At 36.4% G+C, this 21,835-nt stretch overlaps 1 protein-coding gene across 3 annotated transcripts in view; it reads left to right on the forward strand.

The window, feature by feature from the left end:
- The window catches only part of COL11A1 (collagen type XI alpha 1 chain), a 151,678-nt gene extending 132,397 nt beyond the window's left edge, over positions 1–19,281 (forward strand). For all 3 annotated transcript variants that reach the window (XM_054833955.1, XM_054833953.1, XM_054833954.1), the window contains 13 exons: positions 3,309–3,362; positions 3,783–3,890; positions 3,976–4,029; positions 8,626–8,679; positions 9,576–9,683; positions 10,282–10,335; positions 10,425–10,460; positions 10,564–10,617; positions 11,446–11,695; positions 13,888–14,000; positions 14,815–14,883; positions 15,554–15,787; positions 17,526–19,281. In XM_054833955.1, the coding sequence (XP_054689930.1) occupies positions 3,309–3,362; positions 3,783–3,890; positions 3,976–4,029; positions 8,626–8,679; positions 9,576–9,683; positions 10,282–10,335; positions 10,425–10,460; positions 10,564–10,617; positions 11,446–11,695; positions 13,888–14,000; positions 14,815–14,883; positions 15,554–15,787; positions 17,526–17,672 (1,335 nt within the window). In that variant the 3' untranslated portion in view covers positions 17,673–19,281. The remainder of the gene's footprint in view (positions 1–3,308; positions 3,363–3,782; positions 3,891–3,975; positions 4,030–8,625; positions 8,680–9,575; positions 9,684–10,281; positions 10,336–10,424; positions 10,461–10,563; positions 10,618–11,445; positions 11,696–13,887; positions 14,001–14,814; positions 14,884–15,553; positions 15,788–17,525) is intronic.
- The last annotated feature ends 2,554 nt before the right edge of the window (positions 19,282–21,835 follow it).

Below are 21,835 nucleotides of genomic sequence, written 5' to 3' on the forward strand. Positions count from 1 at the left end.
ATGTTAAAAATAGCATGAGGAAAAAAACACCATCAAACAACATTTATTCTTAAAACAAATAACATATACAATCAATAAAAATCAACAAGCTTATGTTTCTCTCAGCCTTTCAGTGTGTTAAGCCCTTCAGCTGTGTTTTCTTTATTAAAGTCAATTAGATGTCTAGATCACATACACATAAGGCTCCTTATATCAATCCAAAAATGTTAGAATTTAAAGTGGAAGACTGAGATACATTTTTGTTCTAAACTGGAGGGCATACTGTCTGCTTTCAATAAAAGAACAGATGTCAATACTGCAACAAAGTCAGCCTCTAAATTTTGTGAAATAAAAGCTTATTCAGTTAGTTGCCTTTATATACAATGTTGAATAACTTAGCAAAAGAGGAAGTGTTTCTAGGAAGGAGATTTTTTTCCATTTTGACTACAGCATCATGCTGCCTCAGCAGGGAGCACACCCCACTTAAAAATTAAGCTGATTTTCTCTCTTGATTGACAAATGCACAGAATGTCTAACAGACTGATGAAATGTGGTAATGATTTCCTGTGCTGGAAATCATGTTTTTTGTCTGATGACAGACAACTATAAACAACAGTTTAAATTATTTTAATGAAATTATGAAAAATGGAAAAGCAGACAAAAATGTCCAGTAGGCTCATGTAACAAAAATTGAGGACAAGTTTGTTTCTGTATGTGTTCTTTTGTCTTCTCAGTTCTGCATAAAACTTATCAGGCAGTATGATCATAATGTAATGATCATAAAAATCACCATGGTAGCTGGGGTGGTGAGGGTGGGCAGCCAGGCATTAATTTAAAATTATTCTTGAGATCTTTTCTGCCAGTTAAAATTTACCAGACACTCCAACAACTGAAGTGTAGGAAGGTAAGATAAATAATAATTAGCAGTCTTTCTCTGTAGAAGCACCATCTGTGCCACGCCAGCAATCACAGCCTGTTAGAAAGAGCAGTTCATTCAGCTGCTTTGTGCTTGGTGCAGCATTGGCAGCATTTGATAATGAATGTGCCCCCTTTGTTTAGCAATCATGATTCATTGTATTTATAATTTAGTGATCACAGTGGTTTTAGCCCTGCTAATTCATGTTACAGCTGCATTTCTAGATTATGCAGAGACCATATTTCTCAAATACAAACTACCACGCTCAGCCCTTTACAGTTTCTTAGGGTAGATTATAATCCATAAGGGAACTGGAGTGATAGGAATTTTTAAGCAGTAAAGACAATAAGCATGTAAAGTAATTCATGTAAGAAAAAAGTCCTGTTTCTAAAATGTTCCTGAGTATTTACCTGCTCATCACTTTTCTTGGTATCGCTGCAAACTGTGATCCACTCAACCAATTACAACATACACAAAGGGGTATATACATTGGAGATTATTATTGGAGCAGTAGTGATTTAAATTATTTTTCCTGTTTTAAAGAGTCTGCACTTAGACCACGCTTCCCAGGGCTTTTTAGCTTCTCTGTATTTTGAAGAGGTGAAGCTAAGTCCTTTTACCACTTACAGCTCTTAAAAATACCAAAGAGAAGCACCTGTTGATACCCACAACAAATGACCAAAGTCCATCATGGGTAATTTAATTCATTTTGCAATACCTTTGATGGAAAGCCTGAGCTATCTCTGTTGGCCAAAAGGTTCATACAGTACTGCAGGTGTTCAGTTCCACTCTGGAGAAGGCTTCATTTCAGAAGCAAATGAATGATCTTAATATACTTCTATGTAAATAGTTATAAAATGAATGTAAATTTCCAGGAATTAAATTAAAACTGGTGGAGTTCCTCAAGGTATGCGCCAAGAGTAGTGGATGGCGAAATATATCAGGCTATAAAAATTTCGGGCTAGATTCAGCTCTAGTATAAGAGATTGCTATGAGGTCAAACTCTGGTCTAAAGCCCTGAGCTCACAAAGCATGCAGGTGGATGCTTGACTGGAAGAACAGTTCTTGTCTGTAAAATTAAGAATGTGGTTTAGTGCTTCACTTTTAGGGCCCTGCATTTTTTTGTCTATTGTTATGAAGTAAAAAGCAGTAAATAAATGGAAGTAATTTAATTTTTCTTGTTGCTGGTCCTTAGAACATTTTTTTTATTATTATTTCTACATAACAAACTGTTTGATACATTAATGAACAGATGAGTCTTACAGAGTAAGTTTTATAGATTCAGAAAATCACCTTGTATTTGATCATGGTCACTTTTCTTTCCTTTTGATTTAAGCTGCTTATTGGTTTGGAAGAAATAGCTACTTGCAATAAAGACATTTCCCAGGCTAAAAATTAACCTTGTAGAAAAACAGTTGGTCCATTATCTTGAGTGTATCTTTCCTAAACTAAGTATATATAAGAGAACCATTTTCAGAAGAGTACATTAGATTCTAGATACTGCTTCTGTTCATAACTGAAGCTATGAATATTAATTCCCTGACCTGAAAACCAGCCCTTGATGTTTTGGAGGAGAAAAACGTCTTTTTATTTTTCACTGAAACCTTAAGAAAATGAAAGATGGATGACATCAGCAATAGGTAGGCATAGTGCTGCCAGACAACTGCAACTCCTGTTTTATGGCCTTTAACTGAACCTTATCCCATCTCTACATCCTCCTGCAGAATGAAGTTATATCTTCTTAGTCAAGCAGAGGGGTTTTTAGAGCAATAGCAGGAAACCTGATACCAAGAGCTATTTGTAGTCAGTGTCTTTATTTCATTCCTTGCAACCAGCAGTCATGTAATTTTTTCCCCTTTCACGTTTACTGGATAATATTAAGGCATTTATCAATTTTTTTTTTTTTTTTGGCTGTCCAAATGTAATCAAAAGGCTTACTAAGCCCATCCTTGACTTAGAGAATAAAGAAGTAGATGCCGTTCTGTGCACTGTAGAATGACGGGCTTTTTTTGGAATCAGTGGATAAACTACAGTGAATAGACAGAAGCCAATGCAAAGCAAGTTTAAAACTGCTACTGTATATGTAAATTAGAATTGTTCTTTTCCTTTTACTTCTATATCTTATTTGTATTTTTTCAAGCTATTTCTTTGTTTTTAACCTCATCATATCAGAGGTGTTAGATGATATATATTCTTTCAGATATTCTAAAATCCCAGAAAATTTTATAAAAGGGAAAAAGAGCCGATACGACAGATTAGGATTTTTAGCCTGTGAATAAAATGTCAAGAAAGACATTTAATGTTCTTTTGTTAGCATTTACTACTTACTGAGTGGAAATTGCACTGTCAGATTTTTTTCACTGGTAATATTTTAGAAAACTGAGATTATGATCTCGGTCTCCATCTTTTACAGGGACCTCCTGGAGCAACTGGTGCTGAAGGCAGACAAGGTGAAAAAGGTGCAAAGGTAATACATTCAAGATTTTTTTCAAGAGCATGGAAATGTAAACTATATATAAATGAAAAGTAAATTGCTTAACATGCAGACTGTGAAACTTATCAAAGTAATAATAGGTAAACCGTAAAATCCAAATTAAGACCCAGAACTAGCAGCAATACGTAACAGAGTACATGGTGGACCCTCACTAGTGCAAGCCCAACTTAGCTCACCCCTGTGGAAAAGCAAGATGAGTATGCTTTGCTGGCACCACATCTTTATATGAAGCCATCAAAATTTGTTCAGAAAACTGTCCTGTGCAGAACGCTGTTTTAGAATAGCTTTTAAAAAATGGAGTGAGAAAACTTTGTTCTTGCTTTGTAGCTTGTATATCCCTACAGTGCCAAGCTTAGTCAGTTCTTTCTGACCTGTTGCTTATGTTCTTTCTAGGGTGAACCTGGTGCAGAAGGGGCTCCTGGAAAAACAGGTCCAGTTGGCCCACAGGGACCTGCAGGAAAACCTGGCCCAGAGGGTCTCCGGGGCATTCCTGGCCCTGTGGTAAGTAAGAGGAGCATATAATAATATTTTAATTGTTGCATTTCTTGTATATCCTCTGGTAAAGCAAACTTTGTTTTTTTTCTAGGGAGAACAAGGTCTACCTGGAGCACCAGGTCAGGATGGCCCTCCTGGGCCTCTGGTGAGTACCCTTCCTTTCAGTGCCAAAACAGAAAAAGCACCCTTTAAAATATACCATTAACGTGTCTGTGCATTTACAGAAAAATGAATGTACAAGTCAGTTCTTAGCACAAAGTAGCTATTTTTCTGTGCTGGTAAAATCTGATGCACAACTGCCTTCATATTATTGCTCTATTTTAATAGGCAGCTGTGCTGAATGCTGCTGAGTTATACCAGGTAAAAAGTGGAGTAAGGCAGTGTAAAACCCAATTCTTGAAATCTCCTGAACAGAATTAAAAATTAAATGAATGACGCTTACAATCAAAAAATCTACTTCTGTTCCCACATCAGCAAAGCTTAATATCTTAAATCATTCTGTTTCCTTAACAGTGGTAAACTTTGTACATACTTTGATTTTAATGACTGCTAGTTTAGGAAAACATTATTCATAGGATAAAATTTTAGATTATTCTTTAGAGAAAGACAAAATTAAATCGCAAGTAGGGCCAAAAGGGGACCTCTACAAAAGAAGAAAACATGCTAGTTTTATAGACATGATGCTGCTGTTCATTTTTGTTGTTCATTGTGGCAGTCCCAGGAAATGTAATTCATGACCAAAGTGTTTAAAAAGGTCTGAATGAACCAAGGTCCTAATTCCTAGGGCGTCTAGGGCATTCCACAGTTCTGCTCTGTGTTAATAATATGATTAAAGCAAGGGAAGATGATATGTTATCAAATTATATCATTGCTTCTATTTACACTTGCTATCTTAGTGCATTTTTTCTAACAAGTTGAAAAAACAACACTGTGAGCAGCAACAAATTGCACAATATTAGTGTTCTTATTCAGCATTATGTGCAGAAATTAAAATCTAAACCAGCAGGTTAATTCTTCACATCAAGCAAAGGTGATCCAATTTAGCAGAAAGATCTCATACTCATTGCTTTCCAAACTCACTGAAGTAGAGTTCACCTCTATGATTACAGTTGAATAACACATTCGGAATAAAAAGCTTTGAAACAAAACATGGACTGTTATAGTTTGGTGGGGGAAAAAACCCAAAACATCCACAAGTGTTACACTCTCAAGGTATTTTACAGTTTGCAAGCAGTGTTATCACATCCTATGTAAAATCCACTGTTATTTTGGCCAGAAGATTTAACTATGCCAACATATACAATCAGATTACTTTAGGAGAATAGGGCAATAAGGGGCTTTCCTCTACTTAAGAAATGATGTGGTTTTTACAGGGAAAAAGGAAAGCTGTGAGTAGGAAGTGTGAAGGAAATCCTCTGTTCCTTTTCCTATATAGATTTAGAGGATACAAAGAATACGAGTGCTTGGGTAGCCTTAATACTGAAAGTTTTTGCACTTAAACTATATACATTAACTCAAAATCTTTCCAAACAGCATTTATGCCTCCCCAGTGAGAACTCAGGGTCTGAACATCAGCTATAAAATTTCCGTATCAGACTTTTCCAGTATATAAAAATGAAAGTGGAAAAAATGGGGAATTTAAACTGAAATGCTGCATAAATTAAGACTTTTACCCTAAACCGGTCTTTCACGTTCGTGTGCATATGTGAACATGAGTAATTGCCTTTTCTTTCATTGACTGAAACACTTTCATGGGTGAGAGTATTTGGGTAACTATTTACATTTCCAAAAATGTTCCAAATGTGCAACTTCTTTAACCTATAATCAAAGAATTTCAGAACGTATATTTTTATGCCCCACACACTAGAAAGGTTTGTTTTTTTTTTTTTTTCCAGTCAACAGTGATCTGGTGCATAGGTGTATCTATCAATCACTTGTGTGTATATAATTATAGATGGTATTACAGTGGCACCTACATATTGTTTCATTTTTCTCTGTCTCTTAGAAAACAATAATGTGCTGAGGAAACCTTACACTAGAGCTCTTGGTCGCCTTTCATTTTAAAATTCTAATTTTGTCTAAGTCTCAGGGATAACATTGCCTGTAAGTCAGAGGTTGGAAACAAAGACTCAGCTGCAGGGTAGAGGACTCCCCTGAGCTAAGTCCATAATAAAAACCTCTTCTCTCCAAAGAGTGGGACCACCACCATAGTTTTTAAATTATGTGCCCAATTTACAAATAAAATGCATGGAGGACAGATCAGGGAACTGAAAACTCATCTCCTCAGTTACAATTCTGTGCCAAAAATCTAAAAACCAATGAACAATTATTATTCAGCAACAATAAGCATCCCTTTCCCATGTGTCAGTCACCAGAAGCCTCCAAATACATCATCAAAAGATCTCTTTTCCAGCATCTGAGACGTTAAATATTCAATACAAATCCGAAGTTCAGTGAATGAACGAACTGTATATTCCCAAATGCACAGGCTTCCTGTCAGCTCAGCAAGAACTCTTTATTTAGATGCCTTGCTGCAACTTAAACTTTATTTTGGATTTTAAGAAAATAAAGTTTATATGTAAAAGTTGCTGAGGTTAGGCCTCCCTCCTTCCCTTCTCTCCCTTCGCAATAGATTGCTATCAGAAGAATATGAAAGCAGATTTGTAGTAGAGCCCAATACACTGCAAGTGAAAATGTTGGATTCTGTATTCCAAAAGCTTAAAAAATTCACTTTTCATTCATGAATTATGTATTTGCCTAGGCTTTTGCATCTAATGATATCCTGAAGTAGAGATGGTAAGGATACGCACTGAATAATAATTTGAACATGAAGTGTTATGGCACTTTTGAATCTGTGCCAAGTTGAAAAGGTCACTTATTACTGCTATCCATATCATAACTTCACAGATGTCTACTGCCAGCAGACTAGTAGTGATGAGATACTGACTTAGACTAGCAGCTCTACACCTAATGCATACATGTTCAGTGTGTGATTAATAGCCTCTGAGAAATGAATGCCTTTTCTGTGCTTGTATATGTACTGTATGGCCTGAATTTTTCCACCTCATTCTGTACAAATTAGACAAAATCAGCACTACCATTCTTATGAACTTTCTTCTAAAATTATAAATAAGGATCAAAATAATAATTAAAAAAAGCTGGAGAGAAAACAAACCAAGGAGATTTTAACAACCTTCATATATAATCTTTTTCTGTGCCATCTATCCAGCTATACTTTTGACTATTGATAAAGTGGTGTCTTTAATGGATTGCTCTTATGACCCCAGTAAAAATAAAAAAAGCACTGTCAGGGAAGAGAAGCTTGTGTCAAGTTATAACAAGATTATTCAGTGTTTTTTGCAAGGGATGTGCAGAAAGTAAGACCTATCCATGTGAATGTGTTTATGCTTTGCAGTACTTCCCCAGGTAGCAAGACTGCAATGGAGTTTTCCAATAGATTCTCTAAGTAGCAGCTTACATTGGAAACACCTGGAAAAAATGAGTGGTTTGGGTTGTGCCCTCCCCACACCCACCCCAAAACTATGGAAGGCCTTACAGAATGGTTCTGTTGACCCTGTGTTGGTTGTTCACAGCTCTGTCTCCTGCCCCAGCATATTTCTGTTAACAGAAATCTAGCTGCACGGAGTAATATTTAGGGACAAATGTAGATAAAACATAGAATAAAGAGCATTTCTTACTCAGTTTCATAAAGTAACATATGTCCTTACTGTGCTGCAGAAAGGCTGGCTTGTGAATACAAATAAAAAATTGTAAGCTGCTTATATGACGTGAACCATGTAAGTACCTAAAAAGGTATCAGTTTAACACCTCTGTAAGGTAGTGATATTATCCCTATCCAACAAATGAGGAGTGGAGGCCCAAAGAGACTAAGGCAGTTCCTAAAAACATTTAGGATTGCCCAGACTAGTATTGCAAAACCGAAGTAATTTGTGTAACTAATCACATTTACAAAAGTGATGAAGGACCATAAGCTTGTACATGTCAGCGGAACTAGCATGCCTAGATCACGTTAATTAAGCTTGCGATGTGGAGTAGAAAAGACGTGAATATTTAGAAAATATAGATTTAAATGCATTGTTCGTGGTCATACAGGACTTTCAGGTGGCAACTCAAGGAAACCATAATTCCAAGACAACATCCTGAGTGCTGAAACAAAACATGATGTAGTTCTCCAACAAAACAATATTGAGGAGCAGTTATTATAAGCAACCTAATTTATATTCTGCAAAAATCCTACTGAGCTAAGAGGATACTTTTCACTGTCTTATGAAAGAAAGGGCTAAAATAAGCAACTAAAATAACGTACAGCAATTAATGTAGAAGTAATAATTGAAAGCATGTAATGTAACCACAAGCAAAAGTAGGTTAACCAACAAAAAAAATATTTGAATATTTTTTTAAATATCACTTGCTTCACTGGATGCTTTCAGTGTTCTTTAAGAGTTTAGATGACCCTCTGCTTCATAGCTTCCTAATCATACAACCCTTTATGATTTTCTAATTTAAAGTAATGTAAATGCTACAGTAGCATCATTATGGTTTTTTAAACATACTTTTCGATTTTCTCTTGGGCCCTAAATCATATGTCATCAATCACAATCATCAACCACTGAATGACACTCTACTTTGACTTACACTACCTTTAATAACATTCCAAGGAAACATGATCTGTGCAATACGTTAAAACTTATTTTAACATTACTTCCGTTAATTTATTTAGGGTCCACCTGGCTTGCCTGGCCTGAAAGGAGATCCAGGTTCCAAAGGAGAGAAGGTATACTTTATTCATTATTTGCGCCTTTGTAATTTTGATCCAGTCTAAAAGTCTATATAAAATTAGCAGAAAGAAACACTAGGGTTTTTGTATCAGCAAGCAAGACAACTTACCGTATCTATCAATCAGTTTCCCATAGCCTTAATAGTAATCATGAAGTTTTAAGCTACATTTGATATCCTTGAGATACACAGAAAAAACCCACAGTGCCTGTGTAGTAATCTATGTGATTCTTCCTTGCAATGAAAATCCCAAAGACATTGATGTAAAGAGAACTGTTGGTTTTACAAAACCAGAGTAAGTAGACATAAAAACTATTCAAGGTTTTTATTTTAAAACAACAAAGTGTAAATATTTAACAGCTATAATACTTTCTTTCGAAACAATAGATTGAGACATCTGGGTAGCATTTTCTAAATGAGTCCCAACAATTTATTGACTTCTTGTGTAACAGAGAAAATCTGTATAGAGAAAGGGACATGAATATGATTATATCTTGTGAATTTCAGTTTTTGTTTATGTGCTTGGATCAGCTGTTTATACAGCTATATTACATGAGGGAAAAAATGTGCAACCTCTGATATGCTTATAGCATCTAAATTTGAAAGTTGGTATGAAATTTGTACCCACAGGTATCATTACTTCTATATCAGTTTCAGTAAGGACCATGTTGCACTTAGATCTGTTTCACTGAATAAGCGGTCACAGCTCGCAAATAATCTCCAAGTCTAAAGGGCAACTAACAACAATGAATATGCTTTCAGAATAATTTGTTTTCAAGTTAATTGTTGACTAGCAACAGTGATGTTATTTGAAAGCTCTAACTTGTGTGTTTGCAAAGCACATTTACTTTATACACATTGAGTTCTAACTATATTTTCTTCTATCTTGTTTAGGGACATCCTGGTTTGATTGGCCTGATTGGACCTCCAGGAGAACAGGGTGAAAAGGGTGATAGAGGTCTTCCTGGCCCACAGGGATCTCCTGGAGCCAAGGGTGATGCAGTGAGTAGAACATACTTGTGTTTTCATTCAAACTCTGTGCAAGCAAAGAGTACATATTCCAGTCTTTTTTTCAAGAGACATAAAGTCGCTATAACCATTTAACACCCAGAGCCTCCTGCTAGAGGTTAAAACTTTCCTAGGCATTGTACAAACACAGTGAAGTTAAACAGCTTAAAACAAGATCACAGAGTGTTTCAGAAGATGAAGGAAACACATTCACCTAAGTTAGGGACGAGATAAAACTAGCAGCGCTAATCACATGATGTTTAAGCGCACCACCCAAAGTAGCTTTCTTTCGCCTAGTTATTAAGCCATGTTTTAAGGCACTATGTACAACGTAAGATTTCCAAGCCAATCTGAAGGGGAACACAGTTGTGACTACAAGTACTGCAGCGTAAGAGCAAATACAAGCAACTCAAACTGTCAGATAACATTTTAAACTTACAAACTAGTTTGGACCCTAGCAAATGGCCTAAATCAAAACTCACCAGGGTTGGATGCTTCACAGGACTACCTTTTTCATAGATACGCATTTTTTTAATCCAGTCCAGTATGTAGAATACTTTAGTTCTGTACTTATTCTCTTATTCTTTCTTAGGGAATTTCCGGTCCTGCAGGTCCACTCGGACCCCCTGGTCCTCCTGGTTTACCTGTAAGTAACTCCATCCAGTCCTCCTGTTCAAAACACTCCCGAGTTGTGTGGAATATACTCCAACTATAGTTATATGTTCTTGCCCATAGGGTCCCCAAGGTCCAAAAGGTTCCAAAGGATCCAGCGTGAGTAACTCTCCATTTTTTTTGTTCTTTTACTTAACTGCTGTGTGTTATTTTTTAATATTGTGTACATGGTCAACACTGCATTTCTTTCTTTACTTTATAGGGTCCTGCTGGTCAAAAGGGTGACAGTGGGTTACCTGGTCCACCCGGTCCTCCAGTAAGTAAGAACTTGTATTTGACATGCATGCACATTACACTGACACGATGATCCTGTTTTGACAAGGGTAGAAAACACCATTTGTGAACTTGCAGATAAGGAAAATATTGATGATTGAAAATTCATTTTGCAGAAGAAACAGATCCACCAGACACAGAAATACATTGTCTGCACTGAAAAAGCCATTAGAAACTTAAAAAAACCCCCAACATACCCCACAAACAAACAAACAAAAAAAAACCCCTCACAATAATTATTTAATGTGTTACATTGAAGCACAGGAAATGGAATTATTTTGGTTTCCCTGTTAATACTCTTCTGTTTCTACCATTTCTTTTTCATATCATAACATCTAAAATGAAAACAGTCCAAATCTGAATGAAGTGTTTCAATTTCTTGAAATGAAATACCACTTTATAGACCCCAACTGGAATTTTAAAGTTTTATCATAGGAAACATCCACAGCTTTCATTTGCCATAGGCTAAGCCTGTGCTTGAGGGAATTGCTAGGGATAAAGAGACAATCACAAGTCAGTTCTGCACACTTAACTTATGTGAGGGCAGCACGCTCTTCCCCAAACAACAATGATGTAGTGGGAAGAGTTCAGAGCACAACAATGGTTTGGCCTTCTACAATCATCTTTTTCTGCAAGTAAATCAAAGCACATAGACATAAATCTGAAAGAAATAAGTGAGATAAGGAAATAAAGAATTTGAGGAAAGGCTATTCAAAGCATCCCCAAGCCACATTCTGTGGTCTTCCTCTGTGCATTTATGCAGCTGAAAAACAAACAGAAAAGTTAACCAGATATGTTGTTTTCCACTCAGGGTCCTCCGGGTGAGGTAATCCAGCCACTGCCAATCCAGTCACCCAAAAAGACAAGAAGATCTCCTGATTACATGTTATCTGATGCTGGGGATAATATTCTGGATTATTCTGATGGCATGGAAGAGATCTTTGGTTCACTGAATTCACTGAAGCAAGACATTGAGCATATGAAGTATCCAATGGGCACTCAGAATAACCCAGCCCGAACTTGCAAAGACTTGCAACTCTGCCACCCAGACTTCCCAGATGGTATGTTAATATTGCATGACAAAGGCAAACAACACCAAAGTTATGATCTGCTAAGATACTTTGGCAGAATAATTAATTATTGGTAGAAGGTTAATATAGTTGCTCAATAAATACAGTCTCATTAAATCTATTTTTGCACATATCAAAGTTTATAAAATGTAAGAGATGTTGTCTTGGTAAAAGCCAAAATTCTTTAAATACATAACCTGATCTGGTTTTAGATTTAAAACTTTTTAAAGCGCTAAATAAAGACCAGTTATTGCTTTGAAAGGTGGGCCTTGCATTTCTAGAACTATCCAAACAGGAGAGGGATGAAGGATTGATGCTACTTAGATCAATGAAAAGTAAAATCACAAATTTCAGCATGCTGGGATAGCTAATAGCTTCTTTTAAAAGAAATTAGGATTATTTTAGTAGCTGTATACTTTATCTTAGTATAATAATAAAAAATAGCATTGGTATTATATGAGATTTATTGATTATGACTGTCAAAAAAATTACTATTCTTTTTACCCTTAGCAAATAGACATGCAAGATTCTCTGATACTGTTTAATGCTAATAAGTACTAGCTTAATAAAATGCAGAGTAGTATGAACAAGACACTGTGTTCTGAAGAACTATCTTGATTTAATTATTCTTTGTTGTTTTCTTCTTTTTTTGTAACTGAGTTTACCCCTCTGGAAAGGTTTAAATGAAAATCAACCTTCACAGAGTTTTCATCCTTTCATATTTTTTTCGATCGCAATGAATATTTTTCCCAGTTCAAACCAGTATTTTTCTGGTTTTAAATGAGAAGAAAAATAGATTTTGACAGTTTAATAATATTTTATTGCCTTGGCTCTAGATGTTTAAAAACAGATGATTGCCTTGAGGAGTAGTTAAGGAGTGTATGTGCTATATGAAAAGTACATATTTTACAATTCAGTACCTCCATAATGATGTTTTTATAGAACACATTCACTTTCTTCATTTACCAGTATTTGCTTATTATTTGGAGCTTTCTTCATATCAAACTAATCTTATTTTGGTTAAAACAAAAGTAAATGCATTCCTTAAAATACAGAATTCTCCAGGGACAAGACTTACAGGTAGGAAAGACTGTTTTCAATAAATACAGCCTGAATCTACAGAATTTTAAAATACCATAAATGCTTTGCCTATGCCCTGTATTCAGAAGACAACTGGTGAAAGGATTTGAAAACCTCTTTGAAACCTCCACTATTTGCTTGAAATCAGATTAGAACAGTAGTGTCAGAAAGTCATTTGCTGTCTTGCTGTGAAACTAGCTGGAGATAAGGATCCACATCACAGAAATCATCATTATAATTAGAATGAGAGATTTTACAAAGTGCTAGTTTTTAATGGACCTTGGATCAACTGCGGCGCTCTTTCATCCCCAGCCTTCATTCACCCTAGCATTGTAGGGCCTAAATTCTCAATCATGCCAGTCTGGTAGGACTGCTGAAACGATGGGAAGCCTCATGCAAGTTTTAACTGTCTTTCCCGCTATGTCGCCTAACCAAGGTATTAAGGTGTTTTTATCAACTAAAGCAGCCTGAAGTTTCACTAGTGTTGCAGCTTCATAACCCAGTAGTAAAATACATCTTTGTTTGAGGTATATCTCTCTCAATGGAAGCTTTAGGTACTTGTGTCAGCTACAACCTCACCAAGCCCTGTGTGACCATCTTTTTATGTAGATAGGTATGCAGATGACTCTAGATTTTGCTCTCTGACCTAAGCCGTAGCTTATTTCTGCCTAAGGCGGCCTCTGCTTTGTTTTTGAGAGGGCTGTCACCACAAGTGCAAACTATCCTTCTAGGTGAAATACTGAAGTGGCCAAATTGTTGAGACCTGCAATGTGTGTTTCACACATAATGCCCTTCCTCTAGGACTGAGGTCTCCGCAGTTCCTCCAAAACCTCAGCAGTATCCTGCAATGGAGTCATGGTTTGAAGTAAAATTAGACAGAAACAAAAGGACGCAGATAAAAATAGACTTTGATCCTGGTCTTATCTTTCATAAACAATAACGGCAGCAACAAATCACAAGGCAGAAAAGAAAGGGTTGCTTTCTCATTACTCAGCTAAAATAACTTTGCTACAAACTTTGGAAGACCATTAGGCAGCAGTAAACCCTGGATCTTACAAATACTGTTTCTACTATTAAGGCAAATATTTTCTCATTTGTTTCAGGGGAATATTGGATTGATCCTAACCAGGGCTGTTCTGGAGACTCCTTCAAAGTATACTGCAATTTCACAGCAGGTGGGGAAACTTGCATCTACCCAGATAAGAAATCTGAAGGAGTAAGTACCAATCTGTGTTTTCAGTTGGCTGTTGACAGATCCTACTATGCTGTTGCAATGTTGAACTAAACAGGATAATTACACTGTCACATTTTCATAGATCTGTCTGATTACATTGAAATTTGCATAAATCTGAATGAAGTGGTAAAATGGTACATAGAGTTAACCAACAGCATTTTCACTCTTTTGCTTAGGTAGGGAATCTATGCACCTGCTTGCTAACCTTTCATTGCATTTCCAACTGCAACATAGCTGTGCAGTCAGTTAAAGTGCATAATCTAGTATTTTACACCTAAAAGCTAAATTCTTACTGTGTTTCTCACTGGGTTCATTTCTATCTATTCATTTATACCTATGCAAAGTAGATGTAAAACACTATGTATTAACAGTGTCCTCACTCGCTGTTATAAATTACCTCTGATGGGACATAAGGTGTAGAGGAAGGCTTTCTAAAAGCTTGCCTAAATGAGAGAGATCTATCAGCATCAATGCCAGTGGAAAGTAATTTAGACACTCTTCACAGGAACACTTTATACCAGCAGATTACCTGAATCTTAACAGATGACAACAGTCTCCCTTAAATAGGACTAGCTCTCTTTATAAGCTATAACCCTGGATTCCATTGAAAGTCACTAATTTGAAGGCATTCCATACCAGAAAAACATCCTGTTTTAGAGCTTTAAAGAGGGTGAGATCTCAGAAAGAAGAACCGTTCTTTACTATCTGATGTGAAATTTGTCCCAGGTAATGTAAAACCTTCATGTCTATTAACATATGTTTTAAATACTTATATCTCTGCTGTTTTACCACACAGGTTAGAATTTCGTCGTGGCCAAAGGAGAATCCAGGATCTTGGTTTAGTGAATTTAAGCGAGGCAAACTTGTAAGTTGTCACTGCAACTTAACAGTTATTTGCAAATAAAGTACGTGTCAACAGATCCCAAGGAATTTTATAAATATTTATATAACAAAAAGACTTTTCAGACCCAGCCTTTTTGCCCTAAATATTAGAGCAGCTATATCGCTTCTTGCCACTGGACAGCAGGAGCCTGCTCTGTATTGCCCCACAATGATCCCAATGGTCACCTGCACAACTGATGGTGAGGATCTGGTTTCTGGCAGACCACACATCACCGCTGAACTGTAGTAAAGCAGCTGGAGCACATATCCCCCGCCCCATTCTAGGTAACTGGAAATATACTGAGTACGCAAAGGTGAGACTGCAGGCTGACATAACTTTATCATTAACTAAAAACAGATTCCCAAAGAGATTCTGCTGGATTACACTATATGGTAGGAGTAATTATCTGTCTTTCCCATTAGAATGAAGCTAAAATATGTAGTTCTTCATCCTAAATAGATTGCTACAACATGAAAATCTATTTACTGAGTCATAGCTTTATTGAACTTTAAAACTCCATAAAATGTTATGTGTTAGTTTATTTTTTTTTCAATTAAGGACAGTTATGTGCTTCTTTTGTCAACAATAATTTTGTTTTGCATTTTAACAAAGGAAATAGATAAATATTCATGTAACTCCTTATATTTTGCAGCTTTCCTATTTGGATGTTGAAGGCAATTCCATTAATATGGTCCAAATGACGTTCCTTAAACTACTGAGTGCCTCTGCCAGACAAAATTTCACTTACAACTGTCATCAGTCCGTGGCTTGGCATGATGCATCATCTGACAGCTATGACAAAGCACTAAGGTTCTTAGGATCGAATGATGAAGAAATGTCTTATGACAACAATCCTTACATCAAAGCTCTTCATGATGGCTGTGCAGTAAGTAGAGGTTCAGAAGAGTTTTCACAAAACCAACCTGTCAGTTAAAGTAGAAATCAAACAAATTCATTTTTTCACAGCTTTCTTCTGAGAAAGCTTTCTAAACACTTTATTTTTAATAGACTGCCTTTTAGTAGATTTTTAACTACAGTACACTAGTCCCTTATTTAATTTTCATATATGTGCAAAAAAAAACCCCAAAACCCAAACCATAAAGCAAGCAACAGAAATGGAACAAACCTGGCATGGATACAGGCTGTTGGCACCAACATGCTGAAACTAGACTATCTGCTAGTATGAGCACAGTATAAGAGAGGAACAGAAGCAGCAAAGCGTAATCAAGGGAGGCAGCCCATCAGCAGAATATATTGATACTCAAAGTAAAGGCATATGCAGACAGAATATTTAGTGAATACAGTAAAAACATATAGCTTAGTTCATACATGTACATACACAAACAGTGAATTAATTGCATAGTTTCATATGTGACTTTGTATTTCATTTTCTCATTTTTTGGTAGTCAAAGCCAGGTGAACTTTGTGGATTGTACCTTTCAGAATCCTCTCTCAGCTCTGCTAAAATCCCTGGAGCTGTCCAAACATCCATCAGCTCTCTGACCACCTCTCCAGCAGGGTCTTTGTAGGCATGGCAACTGTTACCTGTTTTCAGAATCAGAATGGTTTGTACTGAACACTTTGAAACAAAGACATCAAAGGAGCAAGTGACAGTTGAAGCCTCATTAATTATTTTGGGTATGGGAGCATTTTGAATGCAGTTCCTGAGAAGTCAGTGATAGAGAATCAGAGAGCTGAAAGTGCCAGGATACATACCTGGCTTTGAGACAGATGCAGCTTAGGTAGATGCAGAGCCTCCTCCCCTCAGGAATGAGATCCTAATACGTAACTGCTTCATGTCAGCCTTTCTGTATGTCCCATGTATTTATTTTGCTTTTGTTATGCACAGTGGGTGAATGTAGAGCTCCAGAGAGAGATGGAATTGATTTAGGGTGTAACTGTCACTAAACTGAGAATGCCCGGATCGACCAACTTGGATGCTCATCTAAACTCCAAGAACCTGGCATAGCTGAAAGGGGTCTCAGCAACATGTAAGAGCCAGCTGAACAAAGTGCAGTCCCGACAAGTAACATGATGACTTGGCTGGATGATATTTAGAGGAGGTAGAGAGCCTTTGTTAGGAAGTAAGGGTGTGCCTTCAAACCTGGGTTCTAAGTGCATCAGTTGGCAGTCCTGTCAGACTTATGCTTTCTTTCATGTCCAAACAGCTGCTGTAATATTTTGTGAGACAGTTACAGTCTTTCTTCTTAGACATGGATCTTTCTTCTCTCTTTCAGAAGTAATTAGGGATTTCTTCACAAGGAAGACATGTGCACTGCTGTGAGAATATTGATATTATTTATTAAATGGTGTAGATGTGAACTCAGAATTCTCTAAGAGACATTTAATGTCTTAGATAATTTTTCATTTGTAGGTCTATTTTAGTAAGTCAAAAAGCTATGGGCCGATCTCTTTCTAAAATCAAAAACATTCCATGTCCCATTTTTAAAATAAAATCCTAAGAAAATATAAATTTTAGAGTTTTTAATATCTGGTGCATGAGGGGGCAATAATTTATAAATTCTACACTTCAGAGACAACCTGTGAAGATCTACAGCACCTGCTTACTTCTCTGAGATATAACCATGTTTGCTTTTTTGTTTTTTTTGCTTCTTTTTTAACAGTCAAGAAAGGGCTATGCAAAGACGGTGCTCGAAATCAACACACCCAAAATAGACCAAGTGCCTATAGTTGATGTGATGATCAATGACTTTGGTGATCAGAACCAGAAGTTTGGATTTGAGGTCGGTCCTGTCTGCTTCCTTGGTTAAGCTTAAGATAAAATCAGATCAACAAAAATGTTGCACTTTGGTGCTACCAACCCACTTCATGCCACATGCAAGTTTTGAATTAAGGATGGCATAGAAAATATGTCTTGCTGTGTACGTATGTCTTATCTAGAAAGTAATTGTTGCCCTTGTAGGGCCAGAATCACATGACTTAAACTTATTTTGCAAAGATGCTGTGGCACAGACAGACAACAGAGGGCTCACTTTAGGAACACCCCCCTTTGGATTCCTTTGGTGCTGTTAAAAAAAAAAAAAAAAAACGACATGGTGCTCCTTCCATTACAACAAAGAGGTGTTAAGAAAATGTTTAATAAACTGTAATTATTCTATGTACAGTACTATACTGTTATTTCTCTGTCCATTTCCAAAACTTGCATGTGTCTCTGAATTGCATCTGGCTCTTATTTTATAATTACAAAACTACATTGTCAATACTGTGTATGTATTCTGAAAAAATAAAGCTGTAATTGCCAGTGAAGCCAATTCCATTTCTGATTAATAATAAAATCCCTTTGTATATATTGTTGTTGAAGAGCTTTGTTATTTGAAGTCGCCAACAAAACTTAAGGTGGCAAAACTGGAAGATCTTGAGCAGCACACTCAGACAACTCTTTTCTGATGATATCACTCTGTGATGATGAATTTCAATACTGAAAGCACCTTCAAAGGTGCTGTGTTCCATGGTGCTATACCTCAGACTTTTTCTTTTCTTTTCTAATTCCAGAATGTCATAAGATACATGTACATACCTAAAATAAACAAGTTTATATTTTTGGGTGGGGAAAATATGTAAGAAAAGAAAAAAAACAACTTCTGTGTAAGAGGTCTGTTAAAAATTTGTGTGAAATAAATTAGTCATATAGCTTTCCTTTTTTTTTTTTTTTTTTTTTTACATCTCATCTGAATTTGTTTCCATTGTGCTTATTTGGTCTGCATAAATATTAAAACTGGATTCTAAACAGTTATTTATGGATTTTTGCGGTGTTTACTTAGATTTTTATGTAAGCAATGATGGATGTTTGCTTCCTGAACTGGATACTAAAAGTTCTACAGAATGGTCCTATACAATATTTGCCCATCCCATTAATATGAATTATTTTTTCCTGTTATTTCACCTAAGGCCAGGGATGCAATATGTCTAGGTCATGTGATTCTACATAGTTGCTAAGCAACATACGAGGGGACTGCTTCTTCCAGAGCTGTCTTAGACCCAAACTCTTCCAATTTGCTATTCAAATCTCAGCAAAAAAAAGTTGGTTTGGCCTTCCCTCTGAACATTTTATTCAGGTAGTTGGAAGTAGAAATTACATTTTAGCCTTACAACACAAATCCTTTTGTAATTATTTTTCATAATATATGTAAGACTTGAAAAGAAATGTTTGTTTCTATTTCTTATAAATTGTTAAATTAAATAGTACTAGTTTCTGCTGGCTCATTTCCAACTGGTATTTTCTTATGCACGTTTATACATGTAAAAGTGAGATTTCAAAAGTCAACTTCTTGCTGTTCATATTTTCTTTTATTTTTGAACCAAAGTTTGTAACTGTCACCTCAAAGAGGAAAACACAAATTTTATTAATAAAATCAAGTCTTGTCTACCTGGATTGGTCATTCCCTTTTTTTTTTTTAATCTCCAAACCTCACCCACTGTTATTACCATAACTTCACTCTGCTACCAGACCATCCAGACTCAAAAAAAAGTTATCTTACTACATGTCCTGGCAAGCACTGGGCAACAGTGCTGGGAAGGGAAGTGTTACTAGAAGAGATGCTGGTCTGGCCACTGGCAGTATGCAGCCAGGCGGATAATTTCATATTTAGTTTGTATGGATTTGTAGCTGCAGCAGTCCACATCATACTATCAAACACAAGATAGGAATCTGATATCCTCTCCCCAGCCACTCTCTCACAACCTACAGTGTCTCAGTGCTTCACAATCTTGTGTTTTTCCTTGTGGGGTCCCATGAAGTAGGCAAATGACCCTATTCATTGATGGGAGATGGAAGACAAGAACTAGACCCAAGACCTAGAAACAGAAGGCAAGAACTAAAAACTGGAAATGGAAGGCAAGAACTAGACCAAGACATAGAAACTACTGGAACACAAAATTTCCAGTACTTTGTTTTAGATAGCGGAGCCAGAACTGGTGATGGGTCCAAGCTACAGATGTGACATATGTCACCTGGGACCTCTTCCAAAATGGTTTATATTTTTTTTTTTTACTCTGCTAACTGTTCTTTATGAACTCTGGTTATGTCCACGATAGCTGTGAAAGCAGCTCCAGTAAGTTTGGCAGAGGAGCAGCTACTTTCTGCTGCTGAAGTGGGCTAGGTTAAGTTAGGTGCTGAGCTGTTCAACCCTATTTAAAAAAAAATAATTCTGGGTCAGGTGCTTTAGGGTGATTCAGGTAAAAAAATAAAGATGGTTGTTATTTGGCAGAGGCAGGATTAGGCTGCAGGAGAACGATGTTTCTAAGAGTGCAATGGTGTATGCAAGAAGCCAAATGAATGCTGATCTTTTTTCAGAATCAAAGTATCTTGCCAAGGTTCATGTTGACAACATTCCAAAGGAGGAAATAAACTTGAGTCTGCTACACCTCTCAGGCAAGGACTCATCAGGATTATTCTCTAGCCCTTAAGGCCTTAGCCAGGTACCTTACTATTTATCTTTGTCATGAGAACAACTCAGTAATTATTCTAACTCCTCTTTGTCCATTCTCTGTTTCAATGTGCTGTTCTTGTTCTCTCAAAGCTTCTGATTAAAGGGGGAAATAGCCATTATATATTTTGCTTTCAAGTAAAAATTATGCTATTTATTTTTCCCTCAACAGAAGTCTCATACTAGCAGTGCTTAAAACAAACAAAAAAACCCAACAACAACCAAAAAGCACTCTTCACAACAGAAATTTCACATCTAAATTCATATGTTAGTCTTTCTATGAAATAAGCTAGTCAAATCCCAGCTATAAGAACATAAAACCTCAGATTCGTCATATGCTGTTATAAAAAGCAATACCCACTCCAAAACTATGCAAGCTAAATTCCTTACTCAGCCAAACTCATAAGCAAACAAGGATCAATATTTTTCACACCGCAAATTAAAAGCCTGTGTAATCACAAAAAGATTGGAATTCCTATATGACATCTGGATTTTACCTCTAGAAACTGACAAAAGAGAACTTGGATGGTCTGTGATCTTGCGGTTTCACCCTACCCAAAGCAGACCGGGCAGTTTTTCTTGAAAGTTTGCTTGGAGCCTCTCTCTAAACAGAGAAAGGCCATACTGGAGATGGTACATGGTTTCTTCACTGCACATACAGACATTGCTGTCATGGAAATGGAGTAAGTAAGCACACAGCAAACACAAGCCAACAAATACTACAGATTGTGGCAATGTTCTGTCCAGAGTAACATGGACATATGATAGAGATTTAAATGACAAGCTATGACTGCAGAGGTATAAACTGTCCTCTGCGTGTAGATGTAGAGTTTCTGTTCCTCTCTCTCTCCTTTCCTCTTTCTAATCCAGGATAGCACAGTATCAGTTCATTATGACTGGCATATCTTTTGGAAAACTTCCTAAATTGTAATGAAGATTTTTTTTTTTTCAGTCTAAGTGGGCGGTCATTATGGCTAACATCAACAGTCACTTTGTGACACAAAAAGCTACCATCTGTTTCAAAAAATAAGGACAGTTATTTGCTTAAGATTCTTCCCCTTGTGAACAGCTTTCTTAATTTTAAAATGAAGCTTCACATGCTAATGACTGGTAGGAGATGCCTTAATAGCAATTGATTTTCTACTACAAGCACAATCATTTTTCTATGAATGAACATCTATTGTACATGCACCAAAAATAACTTGAAAATGACAAAGACAGGATATTAAATGTCATGTCTATTATATTTACCTGGAAATGTGTCTTTCTTGTGTTCCTTTTCTAGGCACATAAATGATCAAAGAGGCTCATTGTTAATTCGGTAAAAAGCAATGCCAAGATTATTGCAAAGGAGCAGACCGCTCTAAAGCTACTTATTCATTGTATTTTCAATAAGGACATTGAAGATTATTACAGTGAAGAAGGCTGTGAATGTACAGATACTCAGACATGCTGCTCTAGCCAAAATTTAGCTTGTTTTATTCTCA

This window comes from Grus americana, chromosome 8 (genome assembly GCF_028858705.1).
Source record: "Grus americana isolate bGruAme1 chromosome 8, bGruAme1.mat, whole genome shotgun sequence".
Classification (NCBI taxonomy): Eukaryota; Metazoa; Chordata; class Aves; order Gruiformes; family Gruidae; genus Grus; species Grus americana.